The 24323-nt window shown below is 41.8% G+C and overlaps 2 protein-coding genes across 4 annotated transcripts in view; one reads left to right on the forward strand and one right to left on the reverse strand.

Annotated features, from left to right (window-relative positions):
- The window catches only part of LOC126203958 (trichoplein keratin filament-binding protein), an 801925-nt gene that overhangs the window by 324956 nt on the left and 452646 nt on the right, over nt 1-24323 (forward strand). The window lies entirely within an intron of this gene.
- LOC126203960 (peptidoglycan-recognition protein LC-like) overlaps nt 1-24323 on the reverse strand; it is a 63998-nt gene that overhangs the window by 15936 nt on the left and 23739 nt on the right. Inside the window, exons 2-4 of the mRNA XM_049938357.1 lie at nt 11995-12463; nt 4058-4137; nt 128-347 (exon numbers count right to left, since the gene is read on the reverse strand). Coding sequence (XP_049794314.1) covers nt 128-347; nt 4058-4137; nt 11995-12463 — 769 coding nt within the window. The remainder of the gene's footprint in view (nt 1-127; nt 348-4057; nt 4138-11994; nt 12464-24323) is intronic.

Here is a 24323-nt window from a genome sequence, read left to right on the forward strand (position 1 = left end):
AGAATCGGAAGTAATAAACTGCGGCAAAGACTGTAAACATTCGTAAGTAGCAAGCACAGGCAAAAAAAAACTGTTTACACTGAGTTAGTCCAGGAATGGCCTGCCCTGGAAGCCGTCGGGAACTTACTTGTAGCCGATGTCGAGCCAGCCCTTGCCCATGTGGAAGTCTTGCATGGAACGCATCTTGGCTTCGCAGTCGTCGCTGGTGTTGCAGGCCCTCGGAATGTACGTGTGGTGGATGACGACGAACGGCACCGGCGTGCGCACTTTCTCCACGGCCAGCGGCGGTCTGCCGCCCCATCCTTCACGGCTCACCAGCGGCGGACACACCGACGAGTCGCCGTCGACTGCAAATTTCAACTTGTAGAGAGCACACATTCTGAGCGAGTCGGGGTGCTACGTTGCGTCCTCTGTGTGAAAATAACCGGGGAGGGAGATTCGAACCTCTGCATCCCGAGTTCCCAGAAAGCTCAGATGTTACAGCGCTTCGACGTGTTTAACTAAGGGCTAAAAGGCGTAGGGCTGACATTGTTGCCTGGTTGGATAATCGTCTTGGGCTCCGGAAGAAGTATCGGAAGTGTTCAGACACAGTATCTTTGCTACATGTGCACTGCTTAACGGAATTATTCAGTACTGGTGAGAATTACTCGAAAATAATTTTGTTTACAAAACTGTCTGGCAAATTAAAGCAGACTGGGACTCGACCCAGAACGTTGCCTTCTGTGGACAACGCTGTTGCCAAATGAGCTACCCTGGCACTTATTTTGTGCTTGTTATGTTTTTGTTTGTTAGTAAGACGACTTTAGGAAGCGGTGTAGCACCCACGACACACAACTATTCCTTCTATGACAACAATTGTAATTTCAGTTCTATAAATAATTTTTCGACTCATAAGCGTCCATCTATTAGTTTTTTCTCAGTCGCACTGAAAATCTTAATTAGAAGCGTAATTTCAAAGTCTTGTGCCCATCGACCATTTTTGATGCCATCCTACAACTCTTCCCTGTTTTGTGATGATCTTCTCATCTCTGCTTCTCTGCTGTTACACCTAACACGGCCAGCAATTTCTTCACTCTGCTGCTCCTTCCAGCGGCAAGTTGGATGCTGTACCAAATGCCAACTGACTCGTTTGTTCTCCTGGCGACTATTAACCCTAAATAGTGTAGCAAAGTTCATTCGATGAAGGCCGTCGCCATATGCCCTTTGGTGTACTACTTGTATTTCGTATCTTACTGGGTCACTTAATTTTCAGTGTTCTTACTTCCATAATATAGATTTTCCATGATTCACGTTACTTCCATGCAATGCCGTACTTCAGGTATTGTTTTCGGACACTTCTTCCTCAGTTCTATACGAATATTTGATGATACTTTCATTGAGGAAAACCATACATCCGTCAGTCTTATGATACATCTCCTCCTTGGATCGTGCTGTGTAGTCTTACTTTCTAGACAGAATAGTTTGACTACTTCCACAGCGAATTTTTATGTTAAACAAACCTCTCTTCACCTTCGAAATGCTCCACATCACCATCGTTTTAGGTTTTTTTTAAATCGTAGGTCCATATTCTGAGAGAGATATATTTGGTGGTTTAAAACCACAGTGCTAGAGTCTTACTGATATCTGAATAGTCCTGTTACAGACACGAAATTGCAATCAATACTTTTTACGGAGCAAAACACTATGCAACTTGTATTGAAACCAGACCACAGTTACAAAAGTCGGGAAACATGAGAGAGAAGTAGTAGTTGAGAAGCGAGTGAGAGAGGGCTATAGCCTCTTCCCAAAGTTATTCAGTGTGTGCATGGGACAAGCAGTAAAGAGAACCAACGTAAAATTTTGGAAGGGATGCAAAGTTTAGGAAGTGAAAAAAGTCTTGAAGGGTTGCCTGTGGCATTGTAGTTCTGTCAGAGGCAGCAGAGGACTCAGAAGAGCAGCTGAACGTAAAGGATAGTGTCTTGAAAGAAGATTATAAAATGAACTTAACAAAAGTAAAACAAGGGTAATGGAATGTAGTCGAATCAAATCAGGCGATGGCGAGGGCACTAGATTAGGAAACGGGCACTAAAACTTAGAGATGTGATTTGCTATTTGATGATGGCCGAAGTAGAGGGGATGCGAAAAGCAGAGTGACACTGGCAAGAAGATCATTTATGAAAAAGCTAAAATTTTTAAATTGTAATACATCGTAGATCTAACAGTTCGGAAGTCACTCCTGAAAGTATTTTTGTCGAGTGTAGCCTAGTAGAGAACGAAAACCTGGACAAGAAAGAAATAGAAACATTTGGAATGTGGTGCTACAAAAGAATGCTGAAGATTAGATGGGCAGATAGGATAACAAATTAAGGGGTACTGAATCGAATTGGAGGAAAACCGAAATTTATGGCACGACTTGACTAAAAGAAGGGGTCGATTGATAAAACACATCCTGAAGCATCAAGTAGTCATCAGTTTGATAATGAAGGGATGTGTGTGTGTGTGTGTGTGTGTGTGTGTGTGTGTGTGTGTGTGTGTGTGTGTGTGTGAGAGAGAGAGAGAGAGAGAGAGAGAGAGAGAGAGAGAGAGAGAGAGAGGGGGGGGGGGGAGGGGGAGTTAAAAGTTGTAGAGGGAGACCAGGGCATGATACGGTAAGCATGCTTAAATGCATGTAGGTTACAATAGTTATTCGGAGATGAAGACGCTTGCACAGGATAGACTATCGTAGGGAGCTACAAACCAGTATTGGGACTAAAGATCTAACACACGAAACACATATGATATCGACGTATATACACTCGCACCGAAATCTGCAGTCCTACAAAGTCTGAAAGTTATGGAAAGCTTACTATACCCAGTCGTCACAAACTTTCATTATCGCTTTCAGTGTAGTAGTCTTCGAAACCAGTGCTTGCTTGGTTAGATACTCGAAATACAATTTAAATTTATATCATTTTATTGCACGTGAAGTGCTGGGCTTGGGTTTGATGCACACACAGTGTAATTAATTTGTTGCGTTACTAAATGTGAAAATTTAAAACTGTGTGTTGGACCGTAATATGAACTAGAACCGGGACGGCTGGCTTTCGCGGACACTGCTTTTGTTATTCTGTTACCAAGGCACTTCTCATGGACGGACTGAAACCTGGAAAGTACCCAAGAGCAACCAGAGAGATCTGAAGTAGTCCGTGAGGGAAGCCGTGGTGGTGCAGTTCGATGGCGCAGTCCCGTGAAAAGAAGGCATCCTTCTTAAACACATTTTTTTTTATGTTCAGTTTCATCCTCGATGTAATTCTGACAAAATAAACATCTTGTTTTGTTTCATGGTGGTCGGAAAAGCACTTGTTTTCAGCTTTCATTTGATTCAAACAGTTTTTCTGAAACATAGAGCATACTTCCGAGACACGTGTTGAAACTTCTGTACTTTTTTCTTTTTCTACTTTGTTACGTACCTAACATCAGGCATCCGTGTTCCACTGCCGCTCCAACAAAGAGCCTTAACTTGTCACACACAACGCAGCATGTAATCCCCAAAAGAGAAAAACAATGCAATGTTTCAACTGTTAACATATTTCTTGTGGCGTCTGTATCGAAGAAAAGACCTAACGAATGATAAGCAAAGATCTTTCGTCGATCGGTCTAAATTTAAATATGCAATTTCCAATAGCATACTACAATAACGTTTCTGAATCCAGCACAGGTTCTTCTACACTGGTTTGTGTCGTCCGAGCCGTTAATGAAAATGATGCCCATATAAATACATGTTACAAAAAGTAGTTCTAGGCAGTGTTTGTTATCCTAATCTAGGAAGAATTAGTTACAGATTTATCAGATACAACGATTTAACATCTACCTTAAATTGGTATAATTTTATCAATTTAGTCAATCATTAGTAACTATATTGATCATGCATGATGATGGACGTAAGCAGCACCACTGTCTATTGTATGAAAGGCATGTTTAAATAAACAAAACCATAATAGATGAATGCCTCATCATTTCATCATGATACTAAACAGGTATCAGATGTTAATTAGTCGTGGCTATTACGAATAAAATTACTTATATAAAAAAAGCGTACCTGTTTCATTTATCTTCGGAACGCCTTCATCGTTCAACATGTGCTCTCCTAGTGTACCGTTCCGTAACGTTGTGTTGCGCCTGAAACATTGAAGAAGAGAAGCTGAAATCTTGACATAATTGTTGTTTATTTTCTGTCGGAAAAGCAACAACTGCAATCTTTTGAGGTTTGGTTGCCGATGGAATGCCATATAAGGCAACATGTCTATTTACTGTTGGTATAACGGCAGTGTAAAAACCCAAGAAAAACTGTAGTCGTTAATTTCTCCTATGACGTGCAGCTTAATTTTGTGGCTTAATTATGGAATTCTCCTAGGTAGACTGTTCGAATTACTGGACGTGAATGTTTGAGGAGGAGGAAGTTTTCATAAAGATTTACACACACACACACACACACACACACACACCAGCGTTCTACGGGTCGGAACGTGCAATGTCAGAAGCCTTAAGCATTTCGATTAGAGAAATTGAAAAGTAAAATGAATAGTTTGATGTCGGATAAAATGAATTATTGAAGTGCGGTGCCGGGGAAAACACGATTTCTGATTAGGTGAGTACAATGTGCTGGACACGAAATCAAATGTGGTATGCAGGAATAGCTCTAATAATGAACAAGATAAAAAAAAACGCGTTAAATCTATGAAAAACATGGAGAACAGGTTATCGTATTCAAGTCAGCTTCCACAACATTAGTCAAATGTTTATATACCTACTAGCTCCTAATATGATGAAAAAACTTAAATAATGTATAATGAGGGAACATAAATTATTCAGGTGGATAAGCGAGATGAAAATTTGTGATGGGGAACTAAAAGTCGTTAGTACGGAAAGGAAGAGAAGGAAAAATAGTAGGAGAAAGATAACTGGAGGACATCAATGAAAGGGCAAGGAGCCAGATAGAATTTTACTCGGAGCACAATTTAATCATTGCCAACACTTGGTTTGAGAATCACGAAAGGAGGATGTATACACGGTAGAGATTCAGAGATAATTACGTGATGGGAGATAATTATGTAATAGCAAGACAGAGATTTCGACACGATATTTTAAAGTGAAAAGCATACTCATGCGAAGATCTGTACTTTGACCTAGAGTTATTTTTATGAAATATGGACTGAAGAATATAAAACCGAGCGAGGTGCCACGGTGGTTAGTATATTGGACTCACATTCCGGAAGATGATGGTTCAAACCCGCGTCTGGCGATCCTGATTTAGGTTTTCCGTGGTTTCGCAAAATCGCTTCAGGGAAATACCGGGATGGTTCCTTTGAAAGGGCACGGCCGACTTCCTTCCCCATCCTTCCTTAATCCTATGGGACCAATGACCTCGCTGTTTGGTCTTCTCCCCCTAACCAACCAACCAACCAGCAGAATCTAAATGAAATGGAACCTGTGTAAGTTAAACAACCGGAGATTGTTTCAAAGGGAACACTAGACAACGTTTGACTAAAATAGATAACTCTCAAAGGTGGAAATACTGGAGGCAGCAGACGAATAATTGGGCAAAAGACAAGGCACAATATGAAGCCGACATGGGGGAAGAACGTTTGGGGCTCAGGAGAAATGTAGGAAGACAAACCCACATGCAGATTGGATGTATACGGAGAGATGAGCTTTGACAATGCTGACAGAAACTCTCTTCGAAATTTAGAAGTTATCAGTGATAGGAAAAGTGGAAAGTTATCTGCAAGTTATACAGGAGCCAGATTGCAGTTAGTCGAACGAGATGAAAGTTGGATGTAACTGAGAAGGGAATGAGAAGGTTGTAATCTATCCTCGCACACTGAAGCAACAGTAAAGGAAACCTAGGAGAAGTATGGCGAAAGAACATATTATTTTACGGTTTGGGCATCCACAAATTTTAAAAATTTTTTCAAAAGACTATTAAAATCTTATAAAAAACTTGGAATTTTGATGTATCATCTCGTAACCATTCAATTTAGGCGGTTCTGCCAACAAGAATGTCATCCGAAAGTTAGGAAACCATGTATTTTAACGAACCAGTGTTAAATTAGTTACATGCGAACATCTGAGAAAGTGATTAAACCATCGCGAAACGGGTTGTGTGTGATCCTGTTATAAAGGAATTGCTAACCGCTTATACGGCTACCAAAAAGTTTTTAGAAGATTTTACAAGTTTTTTTTAATTAAAATACTTTATTATGGTGCAAGAATTGAAGTTCTTGGAAGAGAGAGAAAAATTTTGAGGTTTATGATGGCATGTAATCTTGCCTGAAATTGCAAAGCTCTTGATAGATGAGTTGAGCGGAATGGATATTATCTTGAAAACAGGTTATAAGAAGAATTAAAGTTAACAACGTTCTTGGCTGGTAGTCGCATGAAGTCAGATAATGCTGGTGGAATTGGGTTAGACAGTGAGAAGAAAAAAAAGTGGGCGAGTTCTTTTTTTTTTGGTAAAATTACTGGCGACAGCAGAGAAATGCTGAAGATTCAGTGTGTAGATAGTCACTAGCGAGGAAGTGCTGTATCAGATTGGAAGGAAAAGAGCTTTGTGAAATGTCCTGACTAAAAGAAGGGATCTGTTTATTGGACACATTCTGCAGCAGGAAGGAATAGTTAATTTGGCGTGTCGGGGTAAGCATTTTAGATGTGAACCAGAGCCTGAGTACAACAAGCAAGTTCAAGTCTATGTAGGTTGCAGAAATTGTGTTGGAAAGAAGAAATTTGCGCAAGTACACAAATGCGTGGGGATCTATTAAATAAGCCACACCAGTTAGCTTGTTATAATATGTATTGAGGAAGGAGAAAGAAATTCACGGGTAACACATACGCTAAAATATTTTCATTCTTCAGTTTTTCTGTTTTCGACCTGTGTGGCGAAAACTCACAATTGACTAGGACTAGTGCCTAAAGGTGTACCATAGGCAACTTCGATCCACTGGAATAGATTTCGACTTCGTCTTGATTGAAAGTACAGCACAGTACATCAGAATACACTGCTTCTCTCTTCTATTTCTCGCATTGCGTGGTTATATTTCAGCAAAACATTTATCGTTGGCCATTTTACCGTAGAAGCAAATTTAGTCTCCTAGTATGAGTTACAGTTATACAGTTACTTAAAATTGTAGGGGTTTACGTGCCGCGTTACGTGCGTATTCGTGTACGCAGATGGGCTGTTGTAATTAAAATCAATATCTTGTCGGGCAATTTAGTTACTTCCCTACCTTCTTTCGTGTTCCTACAGACATTCCACGTTAATTTTCTCGTAGGTCACGTTGTTCACGAATCACTAGTTCTGTGAAGTCTTTCATGTTACTGTCTTCTGAGCTAATCACTTCTTTGCGTGTTTCGAACAAGACGGCTCTGCGGTGAAACGATGAGCACAGATTGGGACGGATACTCGATGCAGTCATCCCGATAGATATTATTCACATTCCGGCGGCCATCTCACTACCTTCTTTATCAGAAGTAAGCGACAGGTGTTTTTTTTTTCTTCTTCTGAACACACATTAGCATCAGAAAAGAGATCCTACCGCCAGATAAATCGTTATTGAAACAGGTCAGTATTCAGCATACATATTATTGTTGTGTTACGAATAAGAAATAAATACGTTTGCACCTCTCACATGCCCGTGACCTCCGCTGTACGAGACGATGACGCTAACGCCGAAAAGTCAATTTTTATTGTGTCTGGTTCCTTCGGTATCCATCCAAAGAGAACCCAGTAGATAATATTTTGATATGCACTCTGATAATCACACTAACAGTACTCGTTGTTTAGCCTCAGTTACACATATGAACACGCAGTCGTACTGTTATATCCTCATTTTAACGCTTTTTTTTTAATTTTAGTTTTTGTGTTATACATTTTACTGTTACAACTATTAGACCAGCGTTTCAAGGTCCATCACATATCTCTTGGATTACTGTGCTGAGTTTTCACTACAATTTGTTAAATTATTGGTATCATAAATTAGCTGCGTATTTCGAGTACTAGACTGGCCATTCTAAAGAGTGCATACAACGTAAGCAGAAACTATCTAGCCTGCGGTGGAGACGGCGTTTATATTTAGGCAGAGCGAAGTCCAAATCCCATTTCAAGATCCAGATTACGTTTCCAGAAACTTCCCTATGTCGCTTCAGGTGAATTCAGGGACTGTTTCTTACATATATAAAGTGGTTATAATTAAAACTTTGGCTACTTGAGAGGAGCACCATGACAAACAAGTGACCGTAGCATAATGAAAATTTGTGGAAACATTTGTAAGGACGTGCGGTACAGAAATTACGAGTAAACCATTGAAAGAAAAAAAATTTAATTTCCAGGTGAGACGGTAACATTTATTAATTCCGTATCATGTATACTTTCCAGATTACAAGCGTTGTTCCATGTGACGACCTTCTGCAACCAGGAAAGCCTGGAAGCGCACTAGAGGTACCGTTCCACAATAATTTTACGTAGCACTTTACGATCGATGGACCGTGAAATGATCAGCTGTCGTGGCATTGCTCGTGCACTGCTTGAAGATCGCACATCGCGTCCAGCATTCTCAGCCGTGATAACACCTAAGTACTTAGACAGTTTCTGGGAGAGTCGGCCGTCGGCGTATCCCAAGAGCAGTCCTCAAATCGCAAGTTAATTCCAACTTCTGAATCATGTTCTTCAACCCCGCTGTGGAAAGAGGACCTCTCCGTATTCCTTTAATGCCTGATAACTCGCGAAGAGCAGCAGCGCTACTGCTGGCTTTGTTGTTGGTTTTTTAAATTTTTTAATTATATATAAAACAGCTTTACCAGTAGATCGCAGCTTACCTCTTCCAGACCCATGTTGACTTGTCTCCAACTGTAATGCACACTGATGCTTCCATTTCACTGGCTTCTCTTTGTGTCCATATGACTCATTCTCTGCGAACGTGCTCTTTTCCTGTTGGGAAACCATTTTATTCTGGGCTTCTTGGGTCTTACTACCAGGGCAACTGTCCGGACGTGAAATTTCGGCCTGGAATTTTTTCTGTCTGCTTACGACTTGTTTATTGCTGCTTCCCTCAAGTCTTTATTTACTGTGTGATCCATTTTAATGTTTCAGTTTTAGCTTTACTGCGACTTTCGTGTAATTCCACAACCTCGTTGATCTGGATAGTTCATTTCTTCTAATTTGCCCATAGAATTTTAACATGCGTTTTTTCATATCCGAACAAATTATGACATACTCGTAATTTTCGATTTCGTTATCTGCTCTTAGCCCGTATGACCCTTCTTCACCAGAGTTTTGCAATCGTGTCATCTACATCTACATACATACACCGCAATCCACCATACGGTGCGTGGCGGAGGGTACCTCGTACCACAACTAGCATCTTCTCTCCCTGTTCCTCTCCCAAACAGAACGAGGGAAAAATGACTGCCTATATGCCTCTGTACGAGCCCTAATCTCTCTTATCTTATCTTTGTGGTCTTTCCGCGAAATGTAAGTTGGCGGCAGTAAAATTGTACTGAAGTCAGCCTCAAATGCTGGTTCTCTAAATTTCATCAGTAGCGATTCACGAAAAGAACGCCTCCTTTCCTCCAGAGACTCCCACCCGAGTTCCTGGACCATTTCCGTAACACTCGCGTGATGATGATCAAACCTACCAGTAACAAATCTAGCAGCCCGCCTCTGAATTGTTTCTATGTCCTCCCTCAATCCGACCTGATAGGGATCCTAAACGCTCGAGCAGTACTCAAGAATAGGTCGTATTAGTGTATTGTAAGCGGTCTCCTTTACAGATGACCCACATGTTCCCAAAATTCTACCAATGAACCGAAGACGACTATCCGCCTTCCCCACGACTGACATTACATGCTTGTCCCACTTCATATCGCTCTGCAATGTTACGCCCAAATATTTAATCGGCGTGACTGTGTCAAGCGCTTCACTACTAATGGAGTATTCAAACATTACAAGATTCTTTTTCCTATTCCTCTGCATTAATTTACACTTATCTATATTTAGAGTTACTGCCATTCTTTACACCAATCACAAATCCTGTCCAAGTCATCTTGTATCCTCCTACAGTCACTCAACGACGACACCTTCCCGTACATCACATCATCATCAGAAAACAGCCGCACATTGCTATCCACCCTGTCCAAAAGATCATTTATGTAGATAGAAAACAACAGCGGACCTACCACACTTCCTTGGGGCATTCTAGATGATACCCTCACCTCCGATGAACACTCACCATCGAGGTCAATGTACTTGGTCCTATTACTTAAGAAGTCTTCGAGCCACTCACATACTTGGGAACCAATCCCATATGCTCGTACCTTAGTTAGGAGTCTGCAGTGGGCCACAGAGTCAAACGCTTTCCGGAAGTCAAGGAATATGGCATCCGTCTGATACCCTTCATCCATGGTTCGCAAGATATCATGTGAAAAAAGGGCGAGTTGCTTTTCGCAGGAGCGATGCTTTCTAAAGCCGTGCTGATGCATGGACAGCAACTTCTCTGTCTCAAGGAAATTCGTTGTATTCGAACTGAGAATATGTTCGAGAATCCTGCAACAAACCGATGTTAAGGATATTGGTCTGTAATTTTGAGGATCCGTCCTTCTACCCTTCCTATATACAGGTGTCTCATCGGTTCCACCCGCAGTAATCTCACTTTCTCATAGCACAATCTCATATTGTACCAAATTTTATTGAAATTACTGCAGGTACTCCACAGCTGTGTTGACAGGCACGCGTAGCCTTTACGACCTGAACAGGTTTCTTTTCTTCGTTTCTCTTTCATCGGATTTGTATGTTGTTACGCCCGTTGCCAATTTGTAAATCTGTGCACTATAAATGAGTTAGTGACGCTTTACGTGGCTAGCAGGCTCTGCTTAATTAAAGTATTCCACGCGTGTAATTTTATTTCATATAGCGAGTTGAAGAAAGGAACTGACATGCTGGATATGATTCTATAGTTATTAGCGCCAGTCTAACGTCCGGTACTGAATTCTTTCAACTCATTCAAAACCGAGTTGTCGCAATGGCCGGTAAATAGCTTTCTTTGATTTAGTTCACAAATTGCAACACCTTCTAAAATTTTCACGCTAATTTCGAACGTACTTCTGACCAAGAAGCGATTCTGGTTTCATAATAAAATATTTTTTAAAACTTTTGAGTCCCTGTTTCTTGCCGGTTGGGGTTGAATTTCTAAAAACACTTTAAACAATCATTTCCTTTTTCTAACCTAAAGGCCAAATACCACTTTTCATAGAGGTATTTTTAAAAATGGTTTAATAGTACTTTAATAATGATTTATTTTCAAAAAACTTTTTCACCCATTATTTCACTTCCTTAGGGACTGAATTTCAAAAAATGCGGAAACACCCAATTTTTTTTATTTCTGCCAAGAAGCCGAATTCAAAATTTCCTTAATAAGGACATATTTTCAGAAAACCTTTGAGCCCCTACTTCCTGCCCTTAGGGGCAAAATTTCGAAAAATCCCCTCTTAAACGATGTCTACAGTATAAGATCAACAACAGCCTTTCCAAATTTCAAGTTAATATCCCTAACTGTTTTTGCTGGACATTTCCACTTACATGTATACAGATGTAGAACATCACTTCCTACCTGGAAAACGGTCAGCAGGGGCCTGACATTGGACTGTACCGTGAACATATTATGTTACTGTTGATTCCACAATATTCTAAGGTTGTAGACTGGTTAGTGATTGTTCTGATAACGTTTTACCCATAGGCGTTAGTGTTGGGGCGAAGACTGAAAATGTTTCTTTATAATTTGTACACTGTACTTACACGTTTAAAGACTTGTAAGTAAACTAAGTTTTTTTTCATTATAGATAGACTTCACTCGTTTACTGTCTAATGATATTTAGATAATTAAGTTACTGGCCAGTGCCTGGTGATATTTTAGTTCTCAACAAACACAGTTAGTTAGTTCCCTTTAAATTGGGACAATTTGCTTCTGAGAATGAGGTCATACGTACTCAGTGACACGTGTACCGTTGTTGCCTGATGCAACGGAGGCGTTCAAGCAGTGCGTGCTGTTCTTGCAGTTGGCGGTGCTGACATTAGTTGGAAGAACTGTGCTGACATTTGTTGGAAGAACTGCTGCACATTTCGGAGTAGGGAAGCTGTCGGCGTCGCCTCCAGACTGATTTACTGCGTGACTCACGTTGACACCGCAGCTCCAGTTGACTGCAGTGTTTCCCCCGAGCAGATTCTTCGTGGCATTGGCAGTGCTGTTCTGAATGACCCCGACGATGCTGTCGAAGCCAGTCGTCTTGGTAGCGTTGGCTGTAGCGTTGTGGGTGCCAACGTTGCTATCGGAGCCGCGTGACAGACGGCTGGGGCGGATGGCTGCGCCGGGACCAGTCTTGTTCGAGAGGCCGCCGATGGCGTTATCGTCAGCACTTCCCACATCTGTCCCGATTGTCGAGTTGAACAGTGGACCAGCTGTGGAGTAAAAAGTCGCGTTATACATGTAGCAAGCACTAGAGGAGAAGCGCTGATTCGGCGAGAGACGCCCATTGACAGAACTCGAGAGTACGTATTCAACGTTTCCTGTTTCGCTGCTTGGCGAAACCTATTACGTGGCCTACATACACTCCTCAGCATCGTTTGACACGTCACCTGTCCTATGAAGATAACGTTATAGGTTTGTTCGTGAAGTAATGCTTAGTGTTCCGTCGATATTTCAGTACAGCAGGATGTTGGTAACAGCAGGTACTCATTAGAGTGGTATGTTGGAATTATCTTTGTTTGTCGTCTATTTCGAGTGGCATACGCTCATCCTCAGTGTAACTTGCATTTACAGTCTGGGCTGCTACCAAAATCTTTTAGCAGTTGTCAACATTAGGAGGCTGAAGGCATAAAAAAATTTTGTGGCAATGTATTTGAAAAGTAACAGGTTGCAATTATAGAAGCAAGAGGGAAGTGGAAGCGGTGGGAGAGGGGCGGGGGGGGGGGGGGGGGCGACAAGCAAACAAGACAAAATTCATGTGTTCACTGGAGTCAGAGCGACACATTTTCGATGTTAGAGCCAGGTTACAGACGGACAGTCTTAAAAGAAACTAGAACATAACGGGACAATAATACACTGATCTGCCAGAATATTATGACCATCGACCTTACTACCGATATAAATCCGTCCATGCAGTAGCAGCGTCACCTGGCGACGAGTAACTGCTAGTCGGACACACACACACACACACACACACACACACACACACACACACTTGTGCATGTAGAGTCACTGAGTGTGCTGTCCGTGTGTGGAGTGAGGACGATCTATCTGCGTTTGACCGAGGGCAGATCGTGATGGCCCGGAGGCTCGGCACGAGCATTTCGAAAACTGTACGACTTGTCTTCAGCACGTGGAGAACCCCAAAATGAAACCACGTCCTGACGACGTGGGGTTGGGCTGCCTCCCCTCATTAAAGACGTCGGACGTAGTAGACTGGGAAAAGGTAAAACAGGACAGGCGGCGAACTGTGGCGGAACTAAAATCAGACTTTTAATACTAAGCAGAGTACAGGTGTTTCTGAACACGCAGTGCACCGAACACTCCTAGCGAAGGGCCTCCACAGCCGACGATGCATGTACGTGCCAGTGTTAACACCATGACACAAGCAACTACGACTGAAATGGGCACGTGAGCATCGTGATTGGACGTTGGCGCAGTGACAGAACGTTGTGTGTAGGTCTGATGAATCCCCATACCTTCATCAAGCCGCTGGGAGGACGCGAATCTGTCGTCTTCCAGGAGAACAGTCCTTGACGCCTGTACTGCAGGACGGAGACAAGCTTGTGGTGCCTCCATTATGCCCTGTGGAACATTCACTTGGGCACCCATGGGTCCCATGGAGCTCGTGCAAGGCAGCATGACGACCAAGCTGTATCGTACACTGCTTGCAGACCACGTACGCCCCTTCATGACGATCATGTTTGCCGGCCGTGGTGGTCTCGCGGTTAAGGCGCTCAGTCCGGAACCGCGCGACTGCTATGGTCGCAGGTTCGAATCCTGCCTCGGGCATGGATGTGTGTGATGTCCTTAGGTTAGTTAGGTTTAAGTAGTTCTAAGTTCTAGAGGACTGATGACCACAGATGTTAAGTCCCATAGTGCTCAGAGCCATTTGAACCATTTGAACGATCATGTTTCCTGATGGCAGCGGCATTTTAAACAAGATACTGCGCCATGTCACAAGGCCAGGAGTGTGATGGAGTGATTCGAGTAACACAGTGGCGAGTTCCAGTTGATCTGCTGGCCTCGAACTCGCCAGATCTGAACTCCATCTAATACATATGGAATGTCATAAAACGAGGCATCAGAGCTCATCGCTATAGGTGTTCTATACCTCTCTGAACACTGTGTAACGACAGGGCTAGAGAAGTTACATATCGCGAATTATAGACTAGAATCATTTTCGTGTATAGTTAACATGGAAAAAGGTGGAAATGCAACATTTTTAAGACTTGGGTGGAAAGTCAAAAATGTTGAAACAAATAGTTTTTGCGTTGATCAGAACCTAGAAGCATTTGCATACGAGTTGCTACCACAGAATACTTCGCTAGTAGATGCAACAGACTACAGATCCCGTCTAGGGAACTTCCAGCTATTTATGAGCATTATTGAGCTACCTGTCAGAGTAGACGAAACAGTTAGTGGTTTGTGGAGATTTGAATGTAGATTCTAAAAAGATACAGATAGGAAAAATTAACGAGAATCATTTTTGGATGTTTCCGTCTAATTTCATTGGTTAATTTTCCAACTGGTGTGCAGCAAGATTGCAGAATCCTGACTGATAATATATCTATAGACTGTGCCCAACTGTTAATCGACTATCTGATCATGATCCACAATTAATGTAAATAAACAGTGAAGCACTTTACATCTCTAAGGGATGGTCATACAAAGCATTCAGGTTTGTTAATGAGACCAGGTTAGAGTTTTGAAGAGTAAGTTCATGAGGTGGCATGGACTGTGGTATACATAGAGAGAGACGCTGGTGTCAATTTCAGTTTATGCCATAGTAAATTTGTGTCCATATTTGAAAGTTGCTTTCCTAAATGTTATCCAGAAAGTCCATTAAAATACACAAGCCATGGATAACTTCAGGGATTAAAATCTCATGTAAGAGGGAAAGGAAAATTATATAAATAAAGGCAACAAGAAATCATGATGCGACATTCTTTGATACTATAAAAATACTGTAATATTTTAAGGAAAATCATTAAAATGTGTAGAGACATGCACATGCTGACAGAAATGAGAAGTGCTTATAGGAAAATTAAAACTACGACCACATGGGGAATCCTGTGAAATGCGCATAGGACAACGAGTGACTGGTCATAACTTATGAACGGTTCGCGGTAGGACCTTCAAACTGCACGGTTGGCCGCAGGGCATGACGGGAATTAGTATGCGCATGCGCACGCGCCTTGTTGTTGGCCGCCATTTGCACGTGAAAATTTTACGGTACAGCGTGCCTGAGCGTATAGCGCTCGCGGAGGCCTACTATGCGAGCAAAAACAGCCCAGCTGCAGCTCAAAGGAAGTTTGCCAACGAGTTAAAGCTGAAGACAAAAGGTCGAGGTGTGCTAACAATCAAGAATTTGATTCGCAAGTTTGAGAGAACGGGTAGCGTTCGTGATGATAGTGTTGGCAATATCGGTCGTTCAAAAAGGGTGAAATCGCCTGAAAACATGGAGAAGACATGCGCTGTGTTTCAAACCAGCCCCAGGAAATCGATCAGACAAGCTGCCCAACAGGTGGGATTCAGCCGGGACACATTGCGACGAATTGTTGTTGCAGACCTGCATCTCTTCCCCCACAAAATTCAAATCCAACAGGCGTAAAGCCAGAGCCATGGAACAGCAGATATGTTTCGCCATTGCTGTTGTCCACAGAATTGACGAATAGGACTTCGATGTGAATATGGTTTGGTTTAGCAACAAAGCCCACTTTCATTTGGATGGGCTCGTCAATAAGCAAAACTGGCGCATTTGGGGAACTGAGAATCCGCATTTCGCGAACGACAAGTCTCTTCACCCTCCATGGGCGACTGGTGGTGTGCAGTGTTCAGTCACAGAATAATCGGACCTATACTCCTTGATGACACGGTGGCTATGGAACGGTATGTGAAGGTTTTGGAAGATGATTTCATCCCCATTATCCAAAGTGACCCAGATTTCGACAAGATGTGGCTCATGCGAGACGGAGCTAGACCCCATCGAAGCAGGAGAATGTTTGATGTCCTGGAGGAGCACTTTGGGGACCGCATTCTGGCTCTGGGGTACGCAGTGGCCAATGGCATGGGCTTCGATTGGCCGCCATATTCTCCGGATCTGAACACATGCGACTCCTTTTTGTGGGGCTATATATAATACAAGGTGTGCAGCAATAACCCCAAAACCATTGCGTCGCTGAAAACAGCCGTTCAGGAGGTCATCGATAGCGTCGATGTTCCGACACTTCAGCGGGTCATCCACAGTTTCGCTATTCGCCTGCGCCACGTCATCACCAAGAATGGCAGGCATATTGAACATGTCATAACCTAAATCCAAATATCTGTAGTGACGTTTACCTGCCGAATAAAGTGTATGCAGGCCATAGTTTGTAACTAAATTACTTTTTTTTACATATAATTCAATCATTGTCACCCTGTAAAATCACAGTTAAAATAAATGACAATGTTGTGACTAATAATTCACAATTTGCTAGTATTTGTAGTAATCGCTTTCTGAATGTAGCAGCAAAAACAGAATTATATTGTTTGGCTGAAGAAGCAAGAGAATACGTAAAAATGTCAGTCCATAACTCTTGAAGCAATTAAAAGTAGGACAATAATCATTCATTCAAATTAATAGAATTATAAGAATTCTGAAAATCGAAAGCTCGTATGGTGTTGATGGAATTTCAACAGAAATCTGAGAAGTTGCGCTAACTTAATAAGTAATGTCGATAGAGATGACTGTAATACGTCATTGGCACAGGGAGTTTTTCCATTCGGATTAAAATATACAATTGTTAAAACTGTTGATAATTATCGTCGAATTTTCTTACTGCAATGTGTTTCATAAATACTCGAAAGGTAATGTACTCAAAAAAATGGCTCTGAGCACTATGGGACTTAACTTCTAAGGTCATCAGTCCCCTAGAACCTAGAACTACTTAAACCTAACTAACCTAAGGACATCACACACATCCATGCCCGAGGCAGGATTCGAACCTGCGACCGTAGCGGGGTAATGTACTCAAGAGGAGGCACACACTTAGGTAGAAAATATTTACTTAGTACGTCACACTTCGGATTCCAGAAAGATTGCTCGACTGAGAATGCTATTTACACACTCACTCATCAAATAGTAAAAGTCTTAAATAATAAAATATCGCCAGTTGGTATTTTTGGTCGATGCATTTTATGCGTAGACCATGCTGCACTCTTAGAAAAAGTCATAGCTTAATGGAATTGGTGGCGTTACAGAGAACTGGTATTATCATACTTAACAAAAAGATGGAAAATTTGTGCTGAATAATTCAAACTTTGTTGGAAAGTGAGAGAGTTTTAGCGACTGTGGTGAAATCACCAAGAAAGTCGCACTGACATCTGTTTTTGGTCCACTCCTATTCGTTACATGAGAAACTTTCCTATTGCATTCCGGATAAAAGGGGCGTCACAGTGTGGGAGAGAAACGGACAGGCCACTGGAAACGGCTGCAGTGTTGATGCGCGCGGAATAGTAGGATTCTGGCGGGCGAAACGTGTGAACTGCACACAGATTCACCATGAACCAAATGAAGTGTCGCGTGCAGCCGTAATGAAATGCCCTATTATTCTACACCTTATTTTAGATCTATGTGACGATGCTGTGCTGGTTATATTTATATGTTTTGACTATGCCATTATGGCCTTATCACTTTAGGCCATGGTGTAAAAAAGATCTGAGGATGGTCATTACGGACTGAAACCGGTTATCGTCTAAATAAGTGATATTGTGACCAAAGACTGGAATAAAAAAACATATGTAATGAAATGGTACCAACGGTTTGACAAAGGCCGCTCAGTTGTGGGTGGTGCTGATGGGAAGTCCAGATCTTGCACCATGTGTTTCCATCTTTCCGGCAAGCTGAAAGAACACGTGGGAGGAATGAGAAGTTAAGAATGATGAGGACGTTCACATTGCAATCCTCGAAAGGCGCCATAACAGAGAAACGGATTTGTACTGTCGAGGAATTAAATAACTAGTAGAACGTTGTAAACCGTTGTTTACAATGATTCAATGAATGTCCTGCAAAATAGCGTCATCTCATTAAGAAGGAAACAACAGAAGAAATTCTGATAAAGTTTGAAAGAATTATTAAGTAATTGTATGAAAGTGTACTTCCCCCAAATTTTGAGGAAACACGCTATATTAAGTTCTTCTGTACACTTTTGAAGATATACGAACAACTGATGTAGTCCATGAACAGGCGCAAGTAGATAGGGTAGAATATTGCAAATTTTTGAGTATACACACTGATAAAAATTTCAACTGGAAGAAGCGCATTACTGAGCTGCTTGAAACAGTCAAGTTCAGCTGCTTTTGTTCTTTGTATGATTGCTAGTCTTGCAAACAAACGAATCAATCTCCTAACCTATTTCGCATGTCAGTAATGTCTTGTGGAATAATTTGTTGAGGTAACTCATCACTTGAAAAGAAACAATTGATGCACAAAAGCAAGCAATAAGAATAATTGCGAGTGTTAGCTGCGCCAAACAAATCTTCGAAGGAAAAGAAAGAAAAGAAAAAAAAAACAGCAGCAGCAACAACAACAACAACAACAACAACAACAACTGTATATACGCATAGTCAATATCACTGATAATACCTGAGGAACATGGCACATTCAGTATACTTAGGTTAAACTGCAAGACTTTATGAGCCAGGTATCATAACGGAGAAAGGAAACCAAACACTGCCTCTCCAACGGTGGAATGCTTGAAAAATCATTGTTATTCAAATCTTTTTTGTTGTTAAGCTGTATCAGTTAGTTTTTTATCTGGAGCTTTCGATGACATTGGTGTAGCAAAACCTGAATTCTGCGACGAGAATGCACAGAAAATTGTGAAATATTGTAGAGGAGGCCCGTAAATTTACATATCTGTAGAGTCACAAAGTTTTGTCTATGGAAACTAATAGCCCACATACTGGATCACATCCATCGTTAGACCAATCACACAGGAGTTACGATGCTCGGGGAAAATTTGAAGTTTCCAAAACGAAAGAGCCTGTCCAGCGTTGCTTCATATTGATAGTTTAACAATACGTCGCGTAGCAACTTTACTAGACTAAAAGGCGACATAATGCTGTGGAGGAGACGCCACAGTGATCCGTACATTCACATTATCTGAATGACACAGTCTAGACTACAATATTATGTATTTTTTGCCAGTATAGACAGTGGTATGCAGACAACTTCATTAGAGATGGGAGTTTCTCACTAGGCGCATAATGAACACTGACAGCGCACTCGAGAGTCCCGGACAAGAACCAGCCGGTGTGGCCGAGCGGTTCTAGGTGCTTCAGTCTGGATGCGTGTGATGTCCTTAGGTTAGTTTGGTTTAAGTAGTTCTAAGTTCTAGGGGACTGATGACCTCAGAAGTTAGGTCTCATAGTGCTCAGAGCCATTTGAACCGGATAAGAAAGCTGGAGTGGCTTTGAACAGTGGCAGCAGACGGCACAAGCGGTAACGTCGGCTTGTAAGAGGGACGCACGCAGACCACAGTCGATCCTGTTCGATCAGTCCGGTGGTGGCAGTCCCAACTGTCTGTCTGTCTAGGGAGGACGCAGGCAGCATTCAGAGTGCAAGAGTATCGGCCGGGCCAGAATTGCGTAACGGCGCGCCGCTGTCGCCGTACAGCCCGCCTGGAAGCGGCCTGGATGTCGCCCAATGGCCGCTGACGTTTACTGTTGCTGTCCAAGAGCGTGGGCCGCTGACACTAAATCAAATTTTAAAAATAGGCGCTCCGCCGGACCGGCCAAACTATGCAATCGCAGTTCAAAACATAGTGTAAACTGGACGCTTTACGCCGGTCGGCTGTCGCTGACTTAGCTTTCTTTGCCAAGCATCCTCGTAGTTTTCCGCTTACGCCCCTACAACAAAACAGGCGTACCTCTCGGAACACGGTGTTGTTATACACCTGAAACATCTAATTACATAGACGGAATTCTTTCACAGGCGCTCGAATACGTTTTGCAGCAGCCATATAGAACAATATTGTCATCCACCAGTGTGAAGTTGCTGAAGTGCAGGCTGTAACACTCAAGCAAGCTGTCAGCTACCATAAAGGAAACTTGCATCAAACTATGGCAATGCTGGAAACAGGAAACAAGACGTTTTAGGATGCAGCAGCTGATTCAGCTCTGAGGGTACATAACTTCCGAGTACACTGTGTTGGCGTCGGTTGAAAAACAGTGCGATTTAATGTTTTATGACTATATATGCAGGGCCAAACAAAAGGCAATGGAAAGGGCTGATAACTAGCTTTGTAGTGGTATGTAAGGACATGTAATTCGCCCCACGAGGACCTAATTCGGCGTCTAAAGAATATGCTTACTTTTAATTATGCTTAATCGTATAAATAAGAAAAAAATATCTATGTGATAAATAATAGCTGAAGTAGCAACCTAGGAAAATGACTGCAAACATTAACAACATTATGGTTATTTTTAGTTAAGGAAAGTTTGCCTACCATATTTAGTAAGCCTGGATAAGAAGGCAAAAAATTTCAGTGAAAGGAAATTGTGGTGCACATCGAAGTAGCAAAACCAGTTACGCGGGATGAACATCAGCTCAAATAATAGTCAACGGCTTCCTGACTGTGATAAGTTTACAGTCAAACTAAAATACGTTAATGTTTTTTTATTGGGGATGGGAAAACTGGTCGACTGTTACGACATAAGTCTATTCCGCCATGGTAATTTTGTTGAAAAAAATGTCAATAATGTCTAATAACTACAGTATATAAACACTTATTTAAATTTCCAACGTTTTCGAACGATGAAGAGATAGAGCAGCCCTCAAACGTAGAGGCAAGAAACGGAACGGCTTCTACGCCAGAGACACTCCTCACTTCTTATTACAGGCATGCAGGCCCTGATCAAGAGGGGGGGGGGGGGGTTCAAACCGGGATGTCTGCCTCAGGCGGCAATTTCAGGGGGCACCAAATTCATATTCTTGAAGGGGAAAAAAAACCTTGTTTCACAAAGCGCCTAGCGTCCGCTCACGTTGGTGTATCTATTAGTAGTAGAAGAGTATTCATATGATTTTGAAACGCATCTGCATTTGTCTTTGAACATATTATAAGTTGATTTCTGTACGACTCATAAGTTGATTTTTGAGTGCATGCATAGTGTACGTGAGGTCTTTGCCGCGGAATCCCCGTCGCATCTAGGAATTAAAAACTTTCCCATAGACGAAAGGGCTCCTGTTGAGCCGAATAAACCCAAACGGGTGAATGCCAATCACTGTTTGTTTATGTGGTTGATTGGGTGTGTGAATGATCAGCGTTTTTATAATTGTTAGTGAAATCCATACATTCAGACTACCAGAGTGGAAGTAAACGACTAACAGGAATAACAGGTAAGAATGATTACGTATTAATCTTCTCTGTGTATCCAAGAAAATAAAATTTTGACAAAAAGTTTTTGCCAGATCGCTACACTACGAAGTGTCCGTTGTACAGTCCCCAGTTAGCATCCGCTTAAGTTCTATTGTGGGAATAGCGCGGAAAATGCAATGTACGAACACGTAATAATGCCTAACCGGAGAATAAATGCGAGATAACTAAACTGGTGATTCTGGAAGGGTTAATGGAGTTAACCGTAGAATAAGTTTTGACAATGGCAGATATAGTTACAGAATTAGTGATGACAAGATTGTCTGTTAGAACGAGGAAAGAGAAGAAACGGCGATATCATACAAATTATATGGAATTTATTATACAACTACATTTTGATTTTTCATATAACAAAACGTTTGACGAACTTTGATGGACTAATAGAGTCTTTCGCAGAAAGGAAAGCGCGCCATTAAAGCTGTAGCAAGATTAGAGATAAAAAAAAATGCTGGGACTTACTGATTGCAGAAATGTGTACTGTCTTACTTGTCTCTTGTCTTTACTTGTTTTATGTTTCCTATATTTAATGTTATGTCACACAAAAGAGAAAGTTATTAGCTAATAGGCAATAAAGAGTGCACATTTTCATAAAAGTTCTTATTCTCGCAGTCACAAATAGTTAAAAAAAAAGGGGAGGATGGGATGTCAAACCTGATGAATGGGAGAGGCACCACAGGACATTTTAATTTCCACTGCCCTGATTATAGGTTTGATGGCTTCCATTACAAAATATACACGCTCGAAATACAGTGTCGTGTGACAGAAGAACGCTGTGTGATGAGGCGTGGAATGCACTTTGGCACACGTAAGACCAAATAATATGTATTACATTTCCTCGAATATATATGTTGTATATATCAAACTCTCCAGAAGGATGTGCGCTAAAAAATGGACAAAGTTTTGAAAAATCGATTTTTTAACTTTTTGATGTCCAATATCAAACGCTCGAGAGGGGGTGGGGGGGGGGGGAGGCCACTTCCAAGTTTTTCCCCCGTTTACAAATATCATAGATCCGGGGCTGTAGACATGTTCTGTCTTTTCTCATTATACCTGTGACAACAAATCGTTTTTTGTTGTGTTTTTCTTGTCAGAAGAATGAGTAGAGCCCTTATCAGAAATGCTTACGTTACACGGGAAAATAAGCGTATAAATATTTATGGACTAATAGCACTGAAAATTTTTCCACTAATCATTAAGGAAATTGCACATGGAGGCAGAAAGAAGTTTATATGATCGTCAATCAGCAGATGGAATAAGTTGAGACTTTCTCGCTTTTCTTGTGACTCAGTTATCCATCGACAGTGGGGTCACTGATGACCGAATAAATACACAATAAGGAATCATGATGGAATTGGCTGTGACTTTGTCGAGAAAATCAAACCCCCAAGCACATGGAGTTTATATTAGATAATTACTGGAAAACCATAAACTACGACAGAGAGCGGAAGCAATTAAAGTCTGCTGTGTCTGGACAGAGGATCGGCAGATATGATTTTCTGAGCTTTTGGCACAGTTACATCGTATTATACATCCACACAAATCCCACAAGGGACTTTAAGGTGCATAGTGGGGCCATTTTGGTACCTACAACGTAGCTGTTTTCTCGAACCATTCTCGATTAGACAGAGACAGATAAGATTCTCTGTGATTTTCGGTATTAAAATAACAAGCGCGTCGGTCGTTCGCTTATTTACGAAATTTAACTAGTTTCAAATAGTTAAGAACTTATTCTCAAACGGTCGGAACATACAGTGTATACCCTTGTTGTAATTAAACACATGTTGCTTTGATCCGCTTAGGCTATTCCTGCTGTTTGCCAATTGTCTTCTTCATCTCTGAACGATCTGCCTTGCATACTACCCGCCACTGAAAAGAACGCGTCCAAAAGGAATGCGGCAGACGCCGCGCGCCAGGTATACAGGGTGAACATCAATAAAACCGTCAAATTGCAGGGACGGATTTCTGTCTGGAAATTGAGGGGGAAAGATATTAAGAAAATGTGTCTGGAAATGGACGGTATGCATGCAATGACAACAAATTGTCCCGAAACACAGTACAAAGCTGCATCGCATTCACATCGCAACAGGTGTCCAAAGTGGCCTCCATGGGATGCAATGTTATGCAAACACACATAATCGCACTTTGCCTTACACCATGCTGGCGGACCATTTGCCTGGAGATTGTACTTGGGTTCGTCTGAATATCCTGTAGAACCCGGTCCTGCAAATCTGGTGTACGCAGAGTCTGCCGCCTCCCTGCACGTTCGTCTGTCTGAAAGTTTTCATGATCACACAAACGTCCAAAAAGAGCTTGAAATGTGTGATGCTGTTGGTGTCTGTGAGGATACTTATTTTGGTATAGTCATACTGGCTTTCGAGCGTTTCCATTTGCTTGGACGTCGTTCACAAACACCATCTCGGCTTGTTCCCGACATGAATACCGGACCATTCTTGTGCTTACAGTACGCTGCGTCAATCACACAGCCTGCAACACTCAAGGAACACACGGCACATGACATTCATCCGTCAGCGCCATCTACCAAGGCAACGACGCATTTCCAGGAGTGTATATTCGTAGGATATTTTTCCTCTGCTTCCAGTCAGGAATCCGTCACCGGAGATTGTCGGTTTTATTAATGTTCACCCTGTACATTGCG

The sequence above is a fragment of the Schistocerca nitens genome, chromosome 9 (assembly GCF_023898315.1).
Source record: "Schistocerca nitens isolate TAMUIC-IGC-003100 chromosome 9, iqSchNite1.1, whole genome shotgun sequence".
Taxonomy (NCBI): Eukaryota; Metazoa; Arthropoda; class Insecta; order Orthoptera; family Acrididae; genus Schistocerca; species Schistocerca nitens.